The sequence below is a fragment of the Anabrus simplex genome, chromosome 1, assembly GCF_040414725.1.
Source record: "Anabrus simplex isolate iqAnaSimp1 chromosome 1, ASM4041472v1, whole genome shotgun sequence".
NCBI classification, from domain to species: domain Eukaryota; kingdom Metazoa; phylum Arthropoda; class Insecta; order Orthoptera; family Tettigoniidae; genus Anabrus; species Anabrus simplex.
Window position 1 is genome coordinate 1,435,015,677 of NC_090265.1, and position 18,327 is coordinate 1,435,034,003.

Genomic DNA, 18,327 nt, shown 5'->3' on the forward strand with positions numbered 1-18,327 from the left:
ATCGCCGCTCGCGGTGCTCCTACATCCTACTGAGTCGATGCCGTGCGCATTGTGTAACCTGCATATCAGTTTGAAATAAACATCAATTATTCGTCCGTGCCGTGTCTGTTTTTTCCCCAACTTTCATCCCTTTCGAACCACTCCTTCTTGATGTTGCATTTGCTCTGTCAGTCAGTGTAGTTTCTGGAAGTTTCTGCAGTACTAACTGAGTGTTGACAGTGTCGAAGGCACTACTGAAAACAGGGCCAACCTTTGTGTATAAATTTCGTGCAGCAACAACAATAACACCTACAATGTTAACAAGAGTGGGAAAGAACCTAATTAGTACAGTTGCATTGCGTTAAACACTAGTAAGGGGCTTTCCTGATCATTTATTGACATGAAACTGGCAGAAATATTCAAATATACTGTGATTTTTCCTTTCCTTTCTTTGTAAATGCTCCGGTCAGAAGCGGCAACCCGAAATACCGCGGAGTATACCTGCAGCACCCCGTACGCTAATTCATTATCTTCATCCTATGAACAAAAATCATTGAAAAATGTCATTTTCGATTCTAAAACGTGAAGCGGATAATTTATTCTAAGCAACATCTTAATTATCTTCATCATATGGGCGAATTTATTCTGATTAGTACGTTCTTATTGACTTAATGTCTTAAAATGAGCGAAATTTCACCTATTAAATAACAAAATGCTCTTACTAGCATTCTGGAAGCATCTAAATTGATAGTACTTACTTCGCAGGTGCACACATTGCACTATATATTCTATAGAACTAATTTTACAAATATCCAATAATATGTAGGCAATAGCATTTTGACTAGAACAACGCTAAATTCAACTCAAAATGAAAAGAAATATGTACTCCATCGTTTCATCTTAACTCTAATCCGGTTTGGTTTAGTTTAGCATTGTATATAGATGGATTCGCTCGTAGGGACTACGAATATCTTATGAAGAAATACCTTGAAGAAATAATAATAATAATAATAATAATAATAATAATAATAATAATAATAATAATAATAATAATAATAATAATAATAATAATACATGCTTAACATCTCGTCGGTTGCCATCCGCACTATCATTTTATGAGGAATCTTTCGCATCATTCGACTGCCGGCCGACTTCCGCTATCCAACCGCGTGTCTTGCCTGCGGCGACTGGGGGGGGGGAGAAATTTCTATTACTACCGGCAAATAAGAACATTTAGTAGCTAAAGAATAAAATAGGTGCACGAATATAAATATTGTACATTTGTACACGTTTACTACTCACCATTTTAATGGGATGCAGTGGCACTTCCTGTACAATATGCGGGTTTTCAGAACTGTACAATCACTCATTTTGAGAACTTACATATCGAGAAAATGGAGCCATGTTTCCTCAGACATAAACTTTAATTCTGGATCCCAATTTCCATTGTAAACATTTCCACGAGACCAATTAGAGAACCTTATTCTTGCGGTGAAATCTGTCTGGTGAAGTTACCATTTATTACATTATACAAGTTCTTCAATCTGTCGACAATAATTCAGTCTAACAAAAATTTAGGAAATGTGTGTATAAGGTTGCATAAATTTTGTTCTTGAAAGAACATAATCAGATTTCATCAGAACCAATTTTTATTTTTTAAATATTTATTATGATTCGACAAACATTATTAAGAAATATAAAAACATTTATGTTTAAATTCTGTTTATCCCTTTAACAGTTGTATTTTATAACTTATTTAAATGCTCTAGCTGTGATTACTCTTTCCTTCCCAGTACAACAAAGAGTGTAAGGTGGTGCAATGGCCTGTCATTGGAGCGATGCCAGCTAGCTAGTTTGTCGGTAATATTCAGTTGCATCATGTTCCGATGACATCATCGGCTTTGGCGGTACTGTACTGTACTTCATTATTATTATTATTATTATTATTATTATTATTATTATTATTATTATTATTATTATTATTATTATTATTATTATTATTATTATTATTATTATTATTACCGTAGTTTAAATTGTTTTCGGAAAATATTTAGGGGTTGTTTCATGAGAATTTAATGAGCTGGAATTTTACGTTGTATTCCGGTGACGTCGTCGCGTTTCGTGAAACAATACTTGGAGTTTTGTTATTATTATTATTATTATGTTATTTTAACATTTTTACATGATTTAGATATTGTTGATGGGAAACAGTGAATTAACAAATTATATAGAATATATCTGATGATGATGATGATGATGATGATGCTTGTTATTTTAAGGGGTCTAACATCGAAGGTCATCGGCCCCTTAGAATATATATAGCTCCTTCCATATATTGACTTTCTGTTGTTTTCGATGTGTAATATTTTAAAACCTTTGCTGATGACTGTGAAGCAGTGGGCGTTGTCATATATGTGTTCGCAGAAGGCTGAGTGTCTGTTGTTGTGTCTAACTGTGGTTTTGTGTTCCTTGTAACTGGTGTAAAAATTGCGTTTTGTTTGGCCGATAAATGTGTTATTAAAATTTGGTTCTTGGCATTTGAGTTCATATAGCTCTGATAAGGAGAGGTTTCTTTATTTAGATTGCGTTTAGTAAATCGTTTTTGTAATGTATTGCTTATTTTGAATGCAAAAATAAAGAAAACCGTGGCAGAAAACAACCATCTGCCCAACACAGTAGACCGTCTATTAACAAAGGGAAGAGACTAAACAAATCTGCACCCGAAAACGGTAAATATGTAGTTCTCAATTTCTTGAACAAAAATATATATATATAACATAGTTAACGTATTCAAAAATCAAGGTTTCAAAATAGGATACAAAATAAAAAACACATTACAAAAGCAAATTACTGAATGCAATCTAATTAAAGAAATCTCTCCAAATCAGAAATACAAGAACTCACATGCCAAGAATCAAATTGTAATGCCACATATTTCGGACAAACAAAGCGCATTCTTTTACACCTGTTACAAAGAACACAAAAGAGTAGTTAGACACAACAGACACTCAGTTTTCTGTGAACACTTGTATAACAAAGCCCACCACTTTACAGATACCAGCACAGATCTTAAAATATTACAAATCGAAAATAATAGAAAGTCAATATGTCGTCGTTGCGCCTAGGAAAACTACTATGAGAAATACTTTAGCCTAGAACTTTGGTCAGTAAGTTTCTGTCATTTAAAATTCAGTACTGTGCGACAATGTCAAAGAATTCTTGCTCTTGATAAGATATGTGCTGCGGGTCAGTATGTATCCCACAAAATTACCACATAGAGATGTTAGCTGGCGCAACGTATGTATATACACAAATAAAGGAGGAAATGGGAATATTCGTCGCGAAAGAATCAAACCAGAATAACCTGTACGATCACACACACACCTAAACGATTTCTACCCTTTATTCTACTAAATTAGATCATTTACAAATAAAGTACAACAAATCAAACTCTACTAACTATATATAATTCGGTAACTCGCGGGTTCTCATTAATCAACCCCTAAATCATTTACAAAACATTTTAAAATACGATAATAATAATAATAATAATAATAATAATAATAATAATAATAATAATAATAATAAAACTACAAGTACAGTGCCCAGAAACCCGATGATGTCATTGTGGAACACGACGTAATAGAAAGTTACCGGTAAGAAACAGCTCATGAAATTATTATTAAACTATCCCTGAATATTTTCCAAAAACTATTTGAAATACGAACACGTACAGTTCCGTGAAAGCCGATGACGTCACCGGAGCATGACGTAACTGAAAGTTACCAACAAACTAGCCAGCTGACCTCACACCAGTGACAGAGCATGGCACCAGCATGCACTAATTTTTGGGCTGGTAAAGAGAAAAGGAAACATAACTAGACCATTTGAATAATTTCTAGCATTCAAGTATTAAAAGGATAAAACGAAATTTGAACATTCTTACTTGTTTTTATAATATTCATCAATTCGTGAAATATATTTTTAAAATGCGTGTCCACTCAGCCACGGGAGGTCAACTGAGTAGAGGTGGGTTCGATTCCCACCTCAGCCATCCTGGAAGTGGTTTTCCGTGGTTTTCCACCTGTCCTCCAGGCAAATGACGGGATGGTACCTAACTTAAGACCACGGCCGCTTCTTTCCCTCTTCCTTGTCTGTCACATCCAATCTTCCCTTCCCTCCACAAGGCCCCTGTTCAGCATAGCAGGTAAGGCCGCCTGGGCGAGGTACTGGTCATTCTCCCAAGTTGTATCCCCCGACCCCAAAGTCTGAAGCTCCAGGACACTGCCCTTGAGGCGGTAGAGGTGGGATTCCTCGCTGAGTCCGAGGGAAAAACCAACCCTGGAGGGTAAGCAGATTATGAAAGAAAGAAAGAAAGAAAGAAAGAAAGAATGACGCTGTTATTCATGTTGTGTCCGCATACTCCGCTGGTTAGGGCCTCAATGTACTGTAATCTCTGCTGTCATTCGGCATGTTTTCCACAGAGGAATACATTGACATGCTCCTCATTCATGGGGTAGAAAGACAAAACGCGTGCAAAGCACTACGTCTGTATGAAGAACGGTGTCGCTACAGGCGACACCCGGCTGCTACTGCATTCCGCCTAAGGACAACGGGCGTTATTTCCAACCAGCCACCAGTCCGCGATAGGCCCGTTACATCGGATGAAACAGAAGAAGCCGTTCTGGAGGCAGCTTGTAGTAATCCACACATCAGTACAAGGGCGACTGCACAACAGGTGAACACCAGCCAGCCGTCCGTCCGTCAGCTAATCACACTAACCATTGCCACCCCCGGAGGTCCGGGTTCGATTCCCGGCTCTGCAACGAAATTTGAAAAGTGGTACAAGGGCTGGAACAAGGTCCACTCAGCCTCGGGAGGTCAAATGAGTAGAAGTGGGTTCGATTCCCACCTCGGCCATCCTGAAAGTGGTTTTCCGTTGTTTCCTACTTCTCCTCCCGACTCCAGGCAAATGCCGGGATGGTACCTAACTTTAGGTCATGGCCGCTTCCGTCCCACTTCCTTGTCTATCCCTTCCGATCTTCCCATCCCCCGCAAGGCCCCTGTTCAGCATAGCAGGTGAGGCCGCCTGGGTGAGGTACTGGTCATCCTCCCCAATTGTATCCCCGACCCAGAGTCTGAAGCTCCAGGACATTGTCCTTGAAGCGGTAGAGGTGGGATCCCTCGCTAAGTCCGAGGGAAAAACCGGCCCTGAAGGGTAAACAATTAAAGAAGAAGAAAAACAAGGGCGGCTGAATCACGCCGTTTATTAAGCGTAAATCTATCGGCAGAGTTCTTTCACATTTAAAATATTTCAAATGCCACTTGAATGTACCGAATTCGATCCTCCAAACTTGAACACATAAGGTTATCACTTAACTAACTGCGCTCCTCACGTGATCAATGTACGAATTACTTCCTGTCTGATTTAGTGCCATTATTATTATTATTATTATTATTATTATTATTATTATTATTATTATTATTATTATTATTATTTATTATTATTATTGAATACTTTGACATGGCGTTGCAAGTTGTTATGTCAGAAAAGTTTTGACTCGAAGGCAATTATGTTACACCAATTTAGTCCCATTTTAGAAATTATGTAATTATCTGTATAAAGAAATAAACGTTAACATGTGAATTATGTCTATCAAATTCAGCTACATAAAAATGCCAGACTCCTTCAGGATTTGAACCCTGTCAGTTACTAGCAGAGAGCCACACTATTTATGCTAACGCGGTCAGGTACGGTATAGCGCCGATTTTTCAAATTCACTTTATAGTTCATGACGGGTGGACGAAGTGCATGAAGGATTTAGCTATAAAAAGGTGGGTTTGTTCAGAAACGACTAACCGATGATAATTTGTTGAAGAAATATTAATAACTAAGCTTCGAGTCTCATCAGGGTGATGGTTAAGTAACGCATACTATTTTCTCTGGCATCAGTTGTAGGCAAAATCGAGTTTCTACTCTTACTGGTTCAACTAGTATCCATGACTAGCAACAACATGGTACTAAATTCGAGACCAAATAAGTCCAGACATTTCATTTCAGAGTATTTGTAACGTCAGCAGCCTTTAATAGCTGTTTTCAGCTCTTTAACGATAAGTTGCTTGGCTCGAATTTCTTAAATCATAAGTATAAAGGTAGAAGCCTTCGTGGCTCAGGCGGCAGAACGCCGGCCTCTTACCGTTGGATGCCGTGGTTCAAATCGCGGTCACTCCATGAGAAATTTGTACTGGACAGAGCAGAGGCGGGACAGGTTTTTCTCCGGGTACTCCGGTTTTCCCTCTCATATGTCATTCCAGCAACACACTCCATTAACATTTAATCCTATCTATCATTTGTCATTGCCCCAGAGGAGTGCGACAGGCTATGGCAGCCGGCACGTTACCTATCTTCGCCGATAGGTGGGGGCTTCATTCATTCTATTCCTGACCCGGTCGAATGACTGGAAACAAGCTGTGGATTTTCAAGAGTATAAAGGTTTATTATAAAGTAAAACCAGTGAGTGCCTTTTTTAATCCGTATACTTCAAATCATGATATTAACACTTTTATTTATACAAACCGAATTGTATGAAAGTACCTACGGCCATTCTTCAATTACTGGATTGTAGAACACTGGACCTCTGAATAATTTTAAACGTAACATAGGAAATAAGTCCTGATAAGACTGGAAAACACATTTGTTTCTAGCAATTAAGGCGTGACAGAAAGGCGAAAGGAAATAAACGCAGTATACAGAATTACATTAACAGCTGTTAATACTGGAGAGAGCACTCGCAACCAACAACAACATTCAGTTTCTCGAAGTGCCAGTCCCGACGTAGGTCTGCGGGCAACGTTTTGTCCTCTTCAGTGAAGGCGAGCCCCCGTCGCTTGAGGACATGGACTTTATAGGTGCGCTGGACACACTGGTAGGGAGGTATCCAGCATGATGATGCTTTGCAGCGCACGTAGGGTAAGTAGCGAGGGTAGTACTGCGGTCCCAGGTCCTTGTAGTGCGGCTCAGCCTCACAAAAGCATGGCAGAGGATCTACACCCATCCCCACCATCTGACGCTTGGCCACGCATTGAGACTGACCATCCTCGCTGTCTTCACACTCGCCCACGTCGTTCTCCCACGGCAGTAAAGGGACAGCCTGAAGCCCAACACCATCCAGATTCACAGCCATTTGCAGCATCACCAGTACAATCCAAACCGTCTGTAAATAAAATTCACTGTTAACGACCGTCGTAAAAGTTCCTCCAAGACATGATATTTAAACACAATGAAGGTTGCATTAAATTACCTAATTTGAAAATTAGGTAGCATTATAAAAGTAATACAGATATAAATTATTATTTACGTCCGAGTGTCTTGATCGTATGATGCTGGTAATAGTAATAATAATAATAATTGTTATTATTTTGCTAGCGGTTTTACGTCGCACCGACACAGATAGGTCTTATAGTGGCGATGGGATAGGAAAGACCTAGGTGTTGGCAGGAAGCGGCCGTGGCCTTAATTAAGGTACAGCCCCAGCATTTGCCTGGTGTAAAAATGGGAAACCATCTTCAAGGCTACCGACAGTGGGATTCGAACCCACTATCTCCCGGATGCAAGTTTACAGCCGCGCGCCTCTAACCGCACGGCCACCTCGCCAGGTAATAATAAATGATATTATTATTATTATTATTATTATTATTATTATTATTATTGTTATTATTATTATTATTATTATTATTATTATTATTATTATTATTATTATTATTATTACCTTACGACCCACTAACTTCTTTCACGGTTTTCGAAGTAAAAGAGGTGCCCGAATTTTGCCCCGCAGGATTTCTTTTATGTAACGGCGAATCTACCGACATGCGGCTGGTGTATTTGGGTACCTTCAAATCTCAGCAGACCGAACTGGTACGGAAGCCTTCAACATTTATGAAAATATTGAAATCTTTGGGCTGGGAAGTCTTGGCGGAGGAGGTAAGGAGAAGAGCTGTTTGACTACGCGGAATATTGCGAGCTATAGTGGAGACAATAAACTTGAGTTGAGCTTTTAAAGGATAGATCATATATGAACCATTTTAGACGCTTCTAGTGCCCACATTTGCAGATACCAATACGCCCTTGATCCATCAAATTGTGACAAGTTAATAATTGTAACAGCCTTTGTCCTTTGAAGTTAGCTCCTTCTGGTCATTTGCTAATGTCATAATTTAAAAAGAATTTGCAACTTGATTTATTTCTAATGCACTTATTGCGCCTCATTAGTTTGCTGTAGGAGTTGAAGCCACGATTGTAATAGTCCTCATAAATGTTCTTCAGTAAGCTGTCTCGTTGCTCTGTAGATAAGTCTTGCACTGCGTGAAGAGCCACTTTCAGATGCAGGTCCTTCCTCTCCTTCGAAATCACTAGCCTATACTATCTATCCTGCGTAACGTCACATATTTCTGTGCCATCTCCATTATATTTCTGTATTATTGTGCTCTATTGCATAATCACGAACTCCATATCCACGACTTCGAATAGATTTCGATACCACAACTTTGTCTCTGATATTTTTAAACATCTATGGGACTGATTCTCCTCATGAAGCCAAAGTGCACAGTTTACGTAGTAACCCTCAACCGAACACTCCAAGAGATACACTCGTAATACAAACTAAGCTTGTCTGTGCGGATACAACATGCCACCATCTAATGGCGCTAGCAGGCAACTGCTGAACTTTTCATGGAAAAGTCAGACACTACTGTTTTTGTGATGAACGACCTATATTTAACACATTCGCCCCCATATCCGACATGGTTTTACGTGTGTAAGATACCGTATCCGACCTCAGTCGTATCTGAATTCGCGCCAACGTTTTACGTTCAAATGTACGCTAGATTACACAGTATATCAATTTGCTGGTAGATAGCGGATAGATAAACATTTTACCGGAGTTTGGGGTAATTTTCCGCATTGTCGTATGTGTGATTTAAATATAAACGTGCCAGTTCCGAGGTCTCTGAAGTGCGCGGTTTGGATTCAAGTGGTGCGGAGTGATATAATGAATAGTCGTTGCAAGTAACAAAATCATACTAGATCATCTTGTGAAGGTACTGTATTTCCTTTCTTCAGATTTTAGGGTTTACGGTATAGGAGAGATACTGAGTTAAAGCCATGATAGGCCATGTTATAGGCCAAAGGCAGGCATTTATTCAAGTAGAGGTACATGCTTCCCCTAGCGCACCGTCAATGCACTGTCCTACATAGGAGGCTTGTAGTTGTGTCTCAACTGCGCACTATCGCCTGCGTCTTGGAAAGATGCAGCATTCCAACTAATGACCCCAATGCTACACGGCGGTGAAACGCTGATAATTTCACTATTGAAAAAAGCCTAAAGACTTTGAGCTTAAAGCCATGTGTTTCATGTTACCTAGCGAGGCCGGGTATCACCTAAAAATCGGTGGGCTGCATGATTAAATACCCATGGAGGGAGCTGGGAGTGAATGTGTTACGTATGTTTTCGTGCGGTTCTGAGCGCTCAACTTGGATGTCCCTTGTAAGTGAAATAGAGTGTTTAGCTCAATGCATGACCGTTTTACCCCCAGGAATTAACCTCGCATAGACAGAGTGAACTCAGAACCATGAGCTTGTCCAGAAGTAGATGATGATGATGATGATGATGATGATGTTTGTTGTTTAAAGGGCCTAACATCTAAGGTTATCGGCCCTCCAGAAGTAGTAATCCCCTTCCTGAATTTTCGACTAATCGGCGGAAGCCCACGTCCTTCCGGGTTAATTTAAATCGCATATGCCTCGGGTAGGCAGCCGGCTAGAAACATCTCGAAGTTGACCGGTAAGTAATATAATAATAATAATAATAATAATAATAATAATAATAATAATAATAATAATAATAAGCGTTTTGATTTGATGCCATCTAGACTTCCTGCGCGTCAATCTGGATGGTCTATTATATCGGATCTCTCCTGGGCGATCCAAGCAAAGGCATCTCCGTACAGGCTATCGAAGCCCTTGTACGAGTGGTAGGTAAAGGCTTTCTCTTGCCGTAACCTCACGACTATATGGTCATCACTATGCCTAGCCACATTTCCTCCCAGAAATAACCATATACCCATTTTTAGTGCAGGCATGTAAAATAATATTTATTGTAGAAATATATCTTACCAGCCCCGTTGGGTCGGGGGTTCTATGTAGCATTCTTGTTTCTTACCTGTAAGCCCCGGGTTCGACCGACCAGTGGATTTGCACTTTAGCTGCTGCACAGCACCACAGTTGACCAAGAACGTCCTTCGTTCGGTAGGAAAGATTAAAGTGACAAGCTAAGCACAAGTAAGTGGAAAGAATACTTGAACACTATCCCCCAACCACAGTTCTAAAATATTAGCTTATTTCAAGCTCTGGAGAAACTTTTCTACTTCAAAAGCCACTTAAAGTTCACTCAAATTTACAGGCACATCTTGGTAGCATGAACATCATACAGCCTAACATTTATTCAGTTTGTACATCTTGGTAGCATGAACATCATACAGCCTAACATTTATTCAGTTTGTACATCTTGGTAGCATGAACATCATACAGCCTAACATTTATTCAGTTTGTACATCTTGGTAGCATGAACATCATACAGCCTAACATTTATTCAGTTTGTACATCTTGGTAGCATGAACATCATACAGCCTAACATTTATTCAGTTTGTACATGAAACTGTTGTCAGTCTAGCCTATAGTACATCCGATAACATAAGCAAAGTACTTGACCACTTCACGTTCACTAGCAGCGATCACTTATGATCTTCAAATAATATAAGTTTAACATTGATGTTTTTTCAGATGATAGGTCATGCCACACAAGTGTTTCCTACAGAGTCCCAGTGTGTCCTACAAATGAATTAGAAGCATCTTCCTTGCCTCACTTCACAAATTTTGCTCAATGCATCAGCAAGGAAAAATCTCAGTAATGAATGATTCGTAATTCCACTACCAAAAAATATAATACCAGTCACAGTTGCTCAACCAGTTTAAGCACGAGGAAGTTAGGCAAGTACTCAGTGAAACTATAGGTTCGACTCTCAGCACGATAGCCTACACCATCACTGGCTTCTCCTTAAGGTGATCTCAGCCAATCCATATGGGTTTTTTGACATGAAAAGTCACGTTTCTGTGGTTCGGATCCCAATTGAAACAGGAGGTGCCATTACTATGCTCATGGTATCAACAATCACGTAAAACTACGAGCTTTCTTTAGCTCGTTCGACTTCCACTGCGGTCATTCTGTAAATTTGAATCACTTCTGATCAAATATGTCATTGGTAGCTTTCTCGATACCATGACCACTCCGTTCCCCTCTCTTGACCCGAGTTACAGACGAACAAACATCAAAATAGACATTAGACAATGAAAGAGTTAGCTACGCCGTTTAGGTCAGGTAGCTTTGACCTTGTATTCGGTAGGTAATGAGTTAGAACCCCACTGTCGGCAGCCCCGAGGATGGTTTTCCTCTGTGTCCCATTGTCACCAGGAAAGTGGTGGCTGGGGCTGTACCTCACTTTCTTTCTTGCCCCACCGTCGATGTGACGTAAAATAAAAATAGCAAAGGGGCACTGAAATGCTAGAATTTTGACCTGAAGAGGAGCTTCCTAATATGCACGGAAGTCTACTGGTATTGTTGGGGCTATAAGCTTAAATCTTGTACAATAAAATGTAATATAATTAATGAGTGAGCAAATAAAGAAAGAGAAATAAATCCTTATTTATTTTTCCCCTATTCGTAAACACCACGTAAGACTGTTCTTGCTTCATGGAAGAATCTTGGAACATCTCGTTCATTATTCCTGTGTACTTATTATGTTTGAAGTCCGCATTCTTGGCTGAGTGGTAGCGCGTGAGCCTTCGGTCTAAGGCGTCCGGGTTGGATTCCCAGGATGAAAAATTTTAATCGTCAATGGTTAATTCCAATCGCTTGGCGACTAGACATTTGTACATTTCTTTGCAATTCACAGTAACACATAAAATATTCCTCCACTTCAATTACATACAATTGCACGGCAGACGCTGGCCATCCTACCTGAAAGATCTGTCCAGACTGCAAATTATTATTAGTGTGAGTGTGAAAGTTTGACTAGTGTCCACAAGACCTGAACGTGGAATGCAAACTGTAGGGAGGTAAGTGTTTGTTTTAAAAGTCACATGTCCATTGGTCGCGATTCAAACCACAGCCGCCTATGTCACTCGGCTGCCATGTCCTTGAGAATAAATGACACTATCATCACGGCATTACTTGGAGATGAAGTATGAAGGGAGGGTATAACTTATGGCTGACAGTGAGATTTTAGCCCATATCTCTCCTCAGTAATGTTATCGGAGACTCGCCCTCTCAAATTAGTGACAGACCTGGGGAATCGAATCTGAGCCATCGGTGTGAAAAAGGCGACTTAAATAACTCATAGACCATGACTGTGGACAATATAATTAAAGAATCTCCTTTCTCTGGTCTCTTTCCCATTTGATTAATGTCGGCACTTCAGTATTTGGCCCAGTATTAATGCCAGATATACTCCATGATGCCAACTCTATATGGAGGGATGGATTTATTTTTTATTTTATTTTTATTTTTGCTATTTGCTTTACGTCCCACCGACACAGATATGTCTTACGGCGACAATGGGATAGGAAAGGCCTAGGAATTGGAAGGAAGCGCCCGTGGCCTTAAGTAAGGTACAGCCCCGGCATTTGCCTGGTGTGAAAATGGGAAACCACGGAAAACCATCTTCAGGGCTGCCGACAGTGGGGTCCGAACCCACAATCTCCCGATTACTGGATACTGGCCGCACTTAAGCGACTGCAGCTATCGAGCTCGGTAGGGATGGATTCGCTAGTGTGTGTATCTGTAGTGGTTGAAAATATTGTGTGTTTTATGAAGATGTGTACTGAGACGAGCAAAGACACCCAGTACTCAAGCTAGAGGAGTTAAGCAGACGTGGTTTTAAATCCCCTGCCTAGCCAGGAATCGAACTCAGGGCAGTCTAAACCGAAGGCTACAAAGTTTACCATTTAGCCAAGAGGCCGAACCGCTATTATAAGTAAAGAATACTTTAGCAGTCTAATTGAAGTAGACAAAATGACCAACCCAGTTAGTAAAGGAACTGAATGAAACTGTAATTGAAATCTTAGGATGTCTCTGAATCCTTTAATAAATCTACGATAATTTCCAGCATCCAGGCAATGGAAGAGTTGGAAATGTTTCCCCACATGACTAGTGTAGTGTACTGGATAGATCATGTTTCAACATAGGTTCCTTCTATGAAATGTATAGCTCCAATGAGCCGTCCCCTAAGAGCATCTAAGAGCTTGGATATTGAGGAATATATTATGGCAAGGAACAGAAATGCCAACCGGAATGTCTGAACGTTTCAGACAACGCATATATGGCTTGAAATGTGAAAAGGCAATACATTTATCACGCTATATAGGTCAAGAACAGCGCACATGAAAGAATTATCAACACAAAAGTATTCAGAATAATGAGTCAATCAGATGAAGACAAATTAGGCACAGTCATCTCTGGAGCATTCTTATGAAATGCACTCTAAAAAATAAAATCTGCACGCTACTGAAACAGCCCTTGGATGTTCATTGGAACATTGACATTTGAAGTTGCTTTACGTCGCACCGACACAGATAGGTCCTATGGCGGCGATGGGGATGATGGGAAGGAAGCGGCCGTGGCTTTATTTAAGGTACAGCCCCAGCATTTGCCTTGTGTGAACAGGAAACCACGGAAAACCATCTTCAGGGCTGCTGACAGTGGGGCTCGAACCCACTATCTCCCGAATAATGGATACTTGCCGCACTTAAGAGACTGCAGCTATCGAGTTCGGTGAATGAAAATTTATTTTATTTCTTGCATACTGTACATGGACATGAAGGGGTATCTACCAAAAATATGAAGTAATATCTATTTCGCCGGCCCCGTGGTGTAGGGGTAGCGTGCCTGCCTCTCTCCCTGAGGCCCCGGGTCCGATTCCCGGCGAGGTCAGGGATTTTTCTCTCGACCTGAGGGCTGGTTCGAGGTCCACTCAGCCTACGTGATTAGAATTGAGGAGCTATCTGACGGTGAAATGGCGGCTCCGGTCTCGAAAGCCCAGAATAACGGCCGAGGGGATGTGTCGTGCTGATCACACGGCCCCTTGTAATCTGCAGGCCTTCGGGCTGAGTAGCGGTCGCTGGGCAGGCCAAATCCCTTTCAAGGGCGTTAAGTGCAGTGGGGGTTAATATCTATTTCGTGTTGAAGGATTTATATTCGCCAAATTATCGATGGCATTAAACCATTTTTCAAATAAACATGTCCATTTGCTTTTCCGTTACTTTTTCGATCATTGTCTATATGACCAGCTCAGATGATAGAGCGCTGACGGCTCAGACTGGTTGTATTTGATGGTGCTCAAATATGTCAACTTCGTGTTGGTAGATCTACCGGTACATAAAAGAACAGTACAAAGTTTATGGCACCTCGGCGTCTCCGTAAACCGTAAAAGTAGTTAGAGTGATGGAATACCAAGACAAATATATTATTATTAATATTTCATTATTTTAAATATAAGGAAATTATTGTTGCGAAAAATCTAGTACCTTAGTACAAAATCCCCATTCGGATCGTTTCCCATAAGAACTGTAGGAATAGTCGCTCAAAGAAAGAATAAGCGCATGGTATCGTATAAGTTCCTCTCAGATATGTTTGTTCTCAGGAGCAACTGAATTTGTGTCTACATAAGCGAAATTATATTTCGATAATATATATATATTTGTTTACAATTTCAAAAATGGGAAACCAAGGAGAACATCTTCAGGGCTGCCGACAGTGGGGTTCGAACTCATTATCTACCGAATGTAAGCTGACACCTACGTGGCCCAAACCCCGCAACCACTCGCTTCGTTTGATAATAATTAAAATAAAGTCTGACAAAATATGAAATGCGAGGAACTCGGGCTCATTCTATACTATACAATCTCAAGTACTCTTGTAGGTGGCGTTTTCAGTACAAAACACATGGAGTAAAACACTACAGGCCTCAAAAAGGAGAATGTAACATTCCTTTCTTTACTAAACCACCTGAAAAATGATCTGCCATGCACAGACAACACAATAATGCAGAATTATATCATGGGATTTATTAAAATTTATTGAACTGACGTAATCTCTATATCGGTACAAATCAAGTATATTTATGACTAGGAAATGTACCCAAAATTTATTGAACTGGCGTAATTTCTATATCGGTACAAATCAAATATAGGCTACTTATGACTAGCAAATGTATCCGTGCTCCGCTACGGTATTCTACATTGTATACGGTTATCGAAGTAAATTACTGTACATGCAGCAAATAAGATTTTTTTAAACTGCATGCTTCTTAGCGTTATCCAGAAACAGCAGGGGGATATTCCCATACGTTGTTTCCAATGTAAGGTGTAAGTTGCGGAGTTGTCATGATAACGGCTGGCTCACTTGTCTACCGCCATTCACAATCGAGTAGGAAAGTTTTCATTATAACGGGAGGCTCCATTACCTACTGCGCCATCACAATCGATTTGGGGAGTTTTCGTTACAGCGGCAGGAGCCTTTTCCTACTTCCAGACAGATTACATCTGAAGAGTTTTTATTATAATAGCAGGCACCTTCCATACTGCCAGTCAAAATTGAGTTGTGCTGTTATCATCATAATGACAGGCCCCTTTTCTTAATAGCAGTCACACCGAGTTAGTAAGCTTCTGTTACAATAGCAGGGCAACTATGCCTAATGCCAGTCACATTTTAGATGGGTAAATTTGTTTACAATATCAGGCACACTTGCCTACTCCCAAACACAATCGCTTAGGGGAGTTTTGAACATAATTGCATGCTCCCTTGAGTTCTGCCAGTCAAATCGAGAAGGCAATTATTAATTACAATGGTAGTCCCTCCTTGCTAAATGCTAGTTACAAAGGGGTTGGAGAAGGATCCTATTCCTACTTCCAGTCAAAGTCGATGTGGAGAGTAATGATTACAATAGCAGACGCCATCCTGCTGAGAGTCACTATCGATGTAAAATATTAATTATAATGGCAAAAACACCCTTTCTACGTCACTACAAATCGACTTCAATGGATATATATAGATCGACATATGAAGTATATGCATGTTTACAATATTGCAAACCTTCATTTACAGATTAATTGCTGCTAAATGATACATGATATCGACAAATGGACTGTACTATAAGACGCCTCATTTAGCTGTCTAAATGGCTGGTCTTAAGATATTTTCTCTTGTCTCATCTATTTATGGGTAAAATTGAGTTAGGAACGTTGAATAGGGTGAAATTTTCGTAAGGTTGTCTCACAGTGCATTACTTTTGGGTACGAATGTGACAGCTACATACATAGAATTTGGCTCACGTATGGATACTGCGTGGGCCAATATTCGTGTAGAATTAGATGATTCTATCTTTCATATAAGTGATTCGAATTACAAATTATACGTGTACAAAGAGCAAAACTTAGGTATAATCGAGAAATCGAGACTAATCTAACATATAAGGAATAGAGATACGACGAAACGTCATAGGACCAAAGTTGTAGATCACTCCAAATTGAATTGAGATTGGGCCACCCATTTTCTGATACGATTGACCGTTTAGCCGCAAAATACCTCGAAACGAAGGTCTGCACCGTCATTAAAATTGCTTCCATATTTCGATATTCTTCGGGGATAAAAAGTGAAAATTTAAAGATCTTCGAAGTTTTCCGTCGGTTACAGGCTAAATCGCATAATTTCGCCTAATTTCAATTTTCTGCCTCGTCTGGCAGATTGTGCCGCAATCTTGATTTTGGGCGAAGGGTGTAAAATTTAGGACATTCAGGAAACTATATCTAAAAAATATGCAGATGATCATTATTACCCCTTAAATGGATAGCTATACGAAAATGTCACCATAATACTCAATGCGCAGACACACGGTCGTTACGATTTTATTTATATAGATAGATAAGGAATCTGCTCCACGTACAACACCTTTTGGCCTACGTCCGCTGGACTTAGCCTGCAAAACCGACCGTTCGTAATATCTCCCTTATTATTCCTCCTGTAGAAAAAATGCACATGAGAAAAAAGTTTTAGAAATGAATTTCAATGAAGATTGGTAGATTTTCAGTCAGGCTGGTCTTGTATATATTGTGGGAGAGTAAAATCACTGTTTCAGTTCCCAATAAACCCCAAGTCCATTTCGGAAATTTGACATGGTTTGGACCTAAAAACCTACCTTTGGACAGGTGGATGCTAAATATGAAGTTTGGTTGAAATATCTCCAGTAGTTTTCGAGTTAAAATAAATAGGCTTTACACGTACCCGCTCTTGAGTTAAGTCTGGTGGGACTTGTACCAAAAAACGGTCCGTTAATGATATCTCCCTTATTAAGGTTTAGAAATTGATCTCCATTAAAGCAGGTACATTTCCATTAAGTTCGGTTATGTATATTTTATGGGAGTGCAAAATCGCGGTTTCGGTTTCCTACAATCCCCCAGTCAATTCACTCATTTAGAAACAATAATGGCCCTGAAACGTACACAGAGACAGGTGGATTCTAAATATGAATTTTGGTAGAAATATATCCAGTATTTTTCAAGTTATAGACAAACAGACAAACAGACAGACACCAAAGCTAAAAATTATGCGGATGGTCATTATTACACCTGAAACGGAACTGTACGGAAGTTTCGCCAAAATAGCCATTGTACAGACACACGGTCGTTACGATTTTATTTATATAGATAGATTAACGCTACTAAAATCCTAAATACAAAATTACGAACAAACTGTTACCTTGGCGCTGGGGCTCATCTTCCTGGATGTAGGTACAGGCCGCATCCGCAGTGATTGAACGAATGATGAATGAGACGTCGTAGTCCACGTTTATATAAAGGTTGGACGGGTAACTGAGACAATGGATCACCGACGATTAGACCAGTAGGCGGCGTCTCTTGCACAAAAGATCCGGGCGCCACGGCGCTGTTGGCTGCAGGGAGGAAGACGTAACTATCTTCTTTTATTCATTTGGCTTCAGGAAATCTGATCTCTGTCGTCCATCACCTCATCTTGATAAAATATATGTTTTAAGGACACTTTAAAAGACGTTCTTAGCATTGCTTTTCGCTATGAATGATTTGTATAGCTGAAAGAGACGTGTTTTGAAAGAAAAGCTAACGAACGATTTTAACACAATATTAGACAGATGTTGAAGATATAATCTCAAAGTTAAAATTAATTTATATTCAAGTCACAGGGACGATCCATTTCATCTACTTAT

At 39.8% G+C, this 18,327-nt stretch overlaps 2 protein-coding genes across 2 annotated transcripts in view; one reads left to right on the top strand and one right to left on the bottom strand.

Annotated features, from left to right (window-relative positions):
* The window catches only part of LOC136860295 (anosmin-1), a 288,905-nt gene that overhangs the window by 242,881 nt on the left and 27,697 nt on the right, over positions 1-18,327 (top strand). The gene's annotated exons all lie outside the window — the stretch shown is intronic.
* On the bottom strand, positions 6,506-17,891 carry LOC136879237 (prothoracicotropic hormone). The gene is made up of 2 exons (XM_067153048.2): positions 17,844-17,891; positions 6,506-7,193 (listed from the first exon to the last, which is right to left on the bottom strand). Exons 1-2 carry the CDS (start codon positions 17,886-17,888, stop codon positions 6,750-6,752), a joined length of 489 nt encoding a protein of 162 aa, XP_067009149.1. The 5' UTR covers positions 17,889-17,891; the 3' UTR covers positions 6,506-6,749.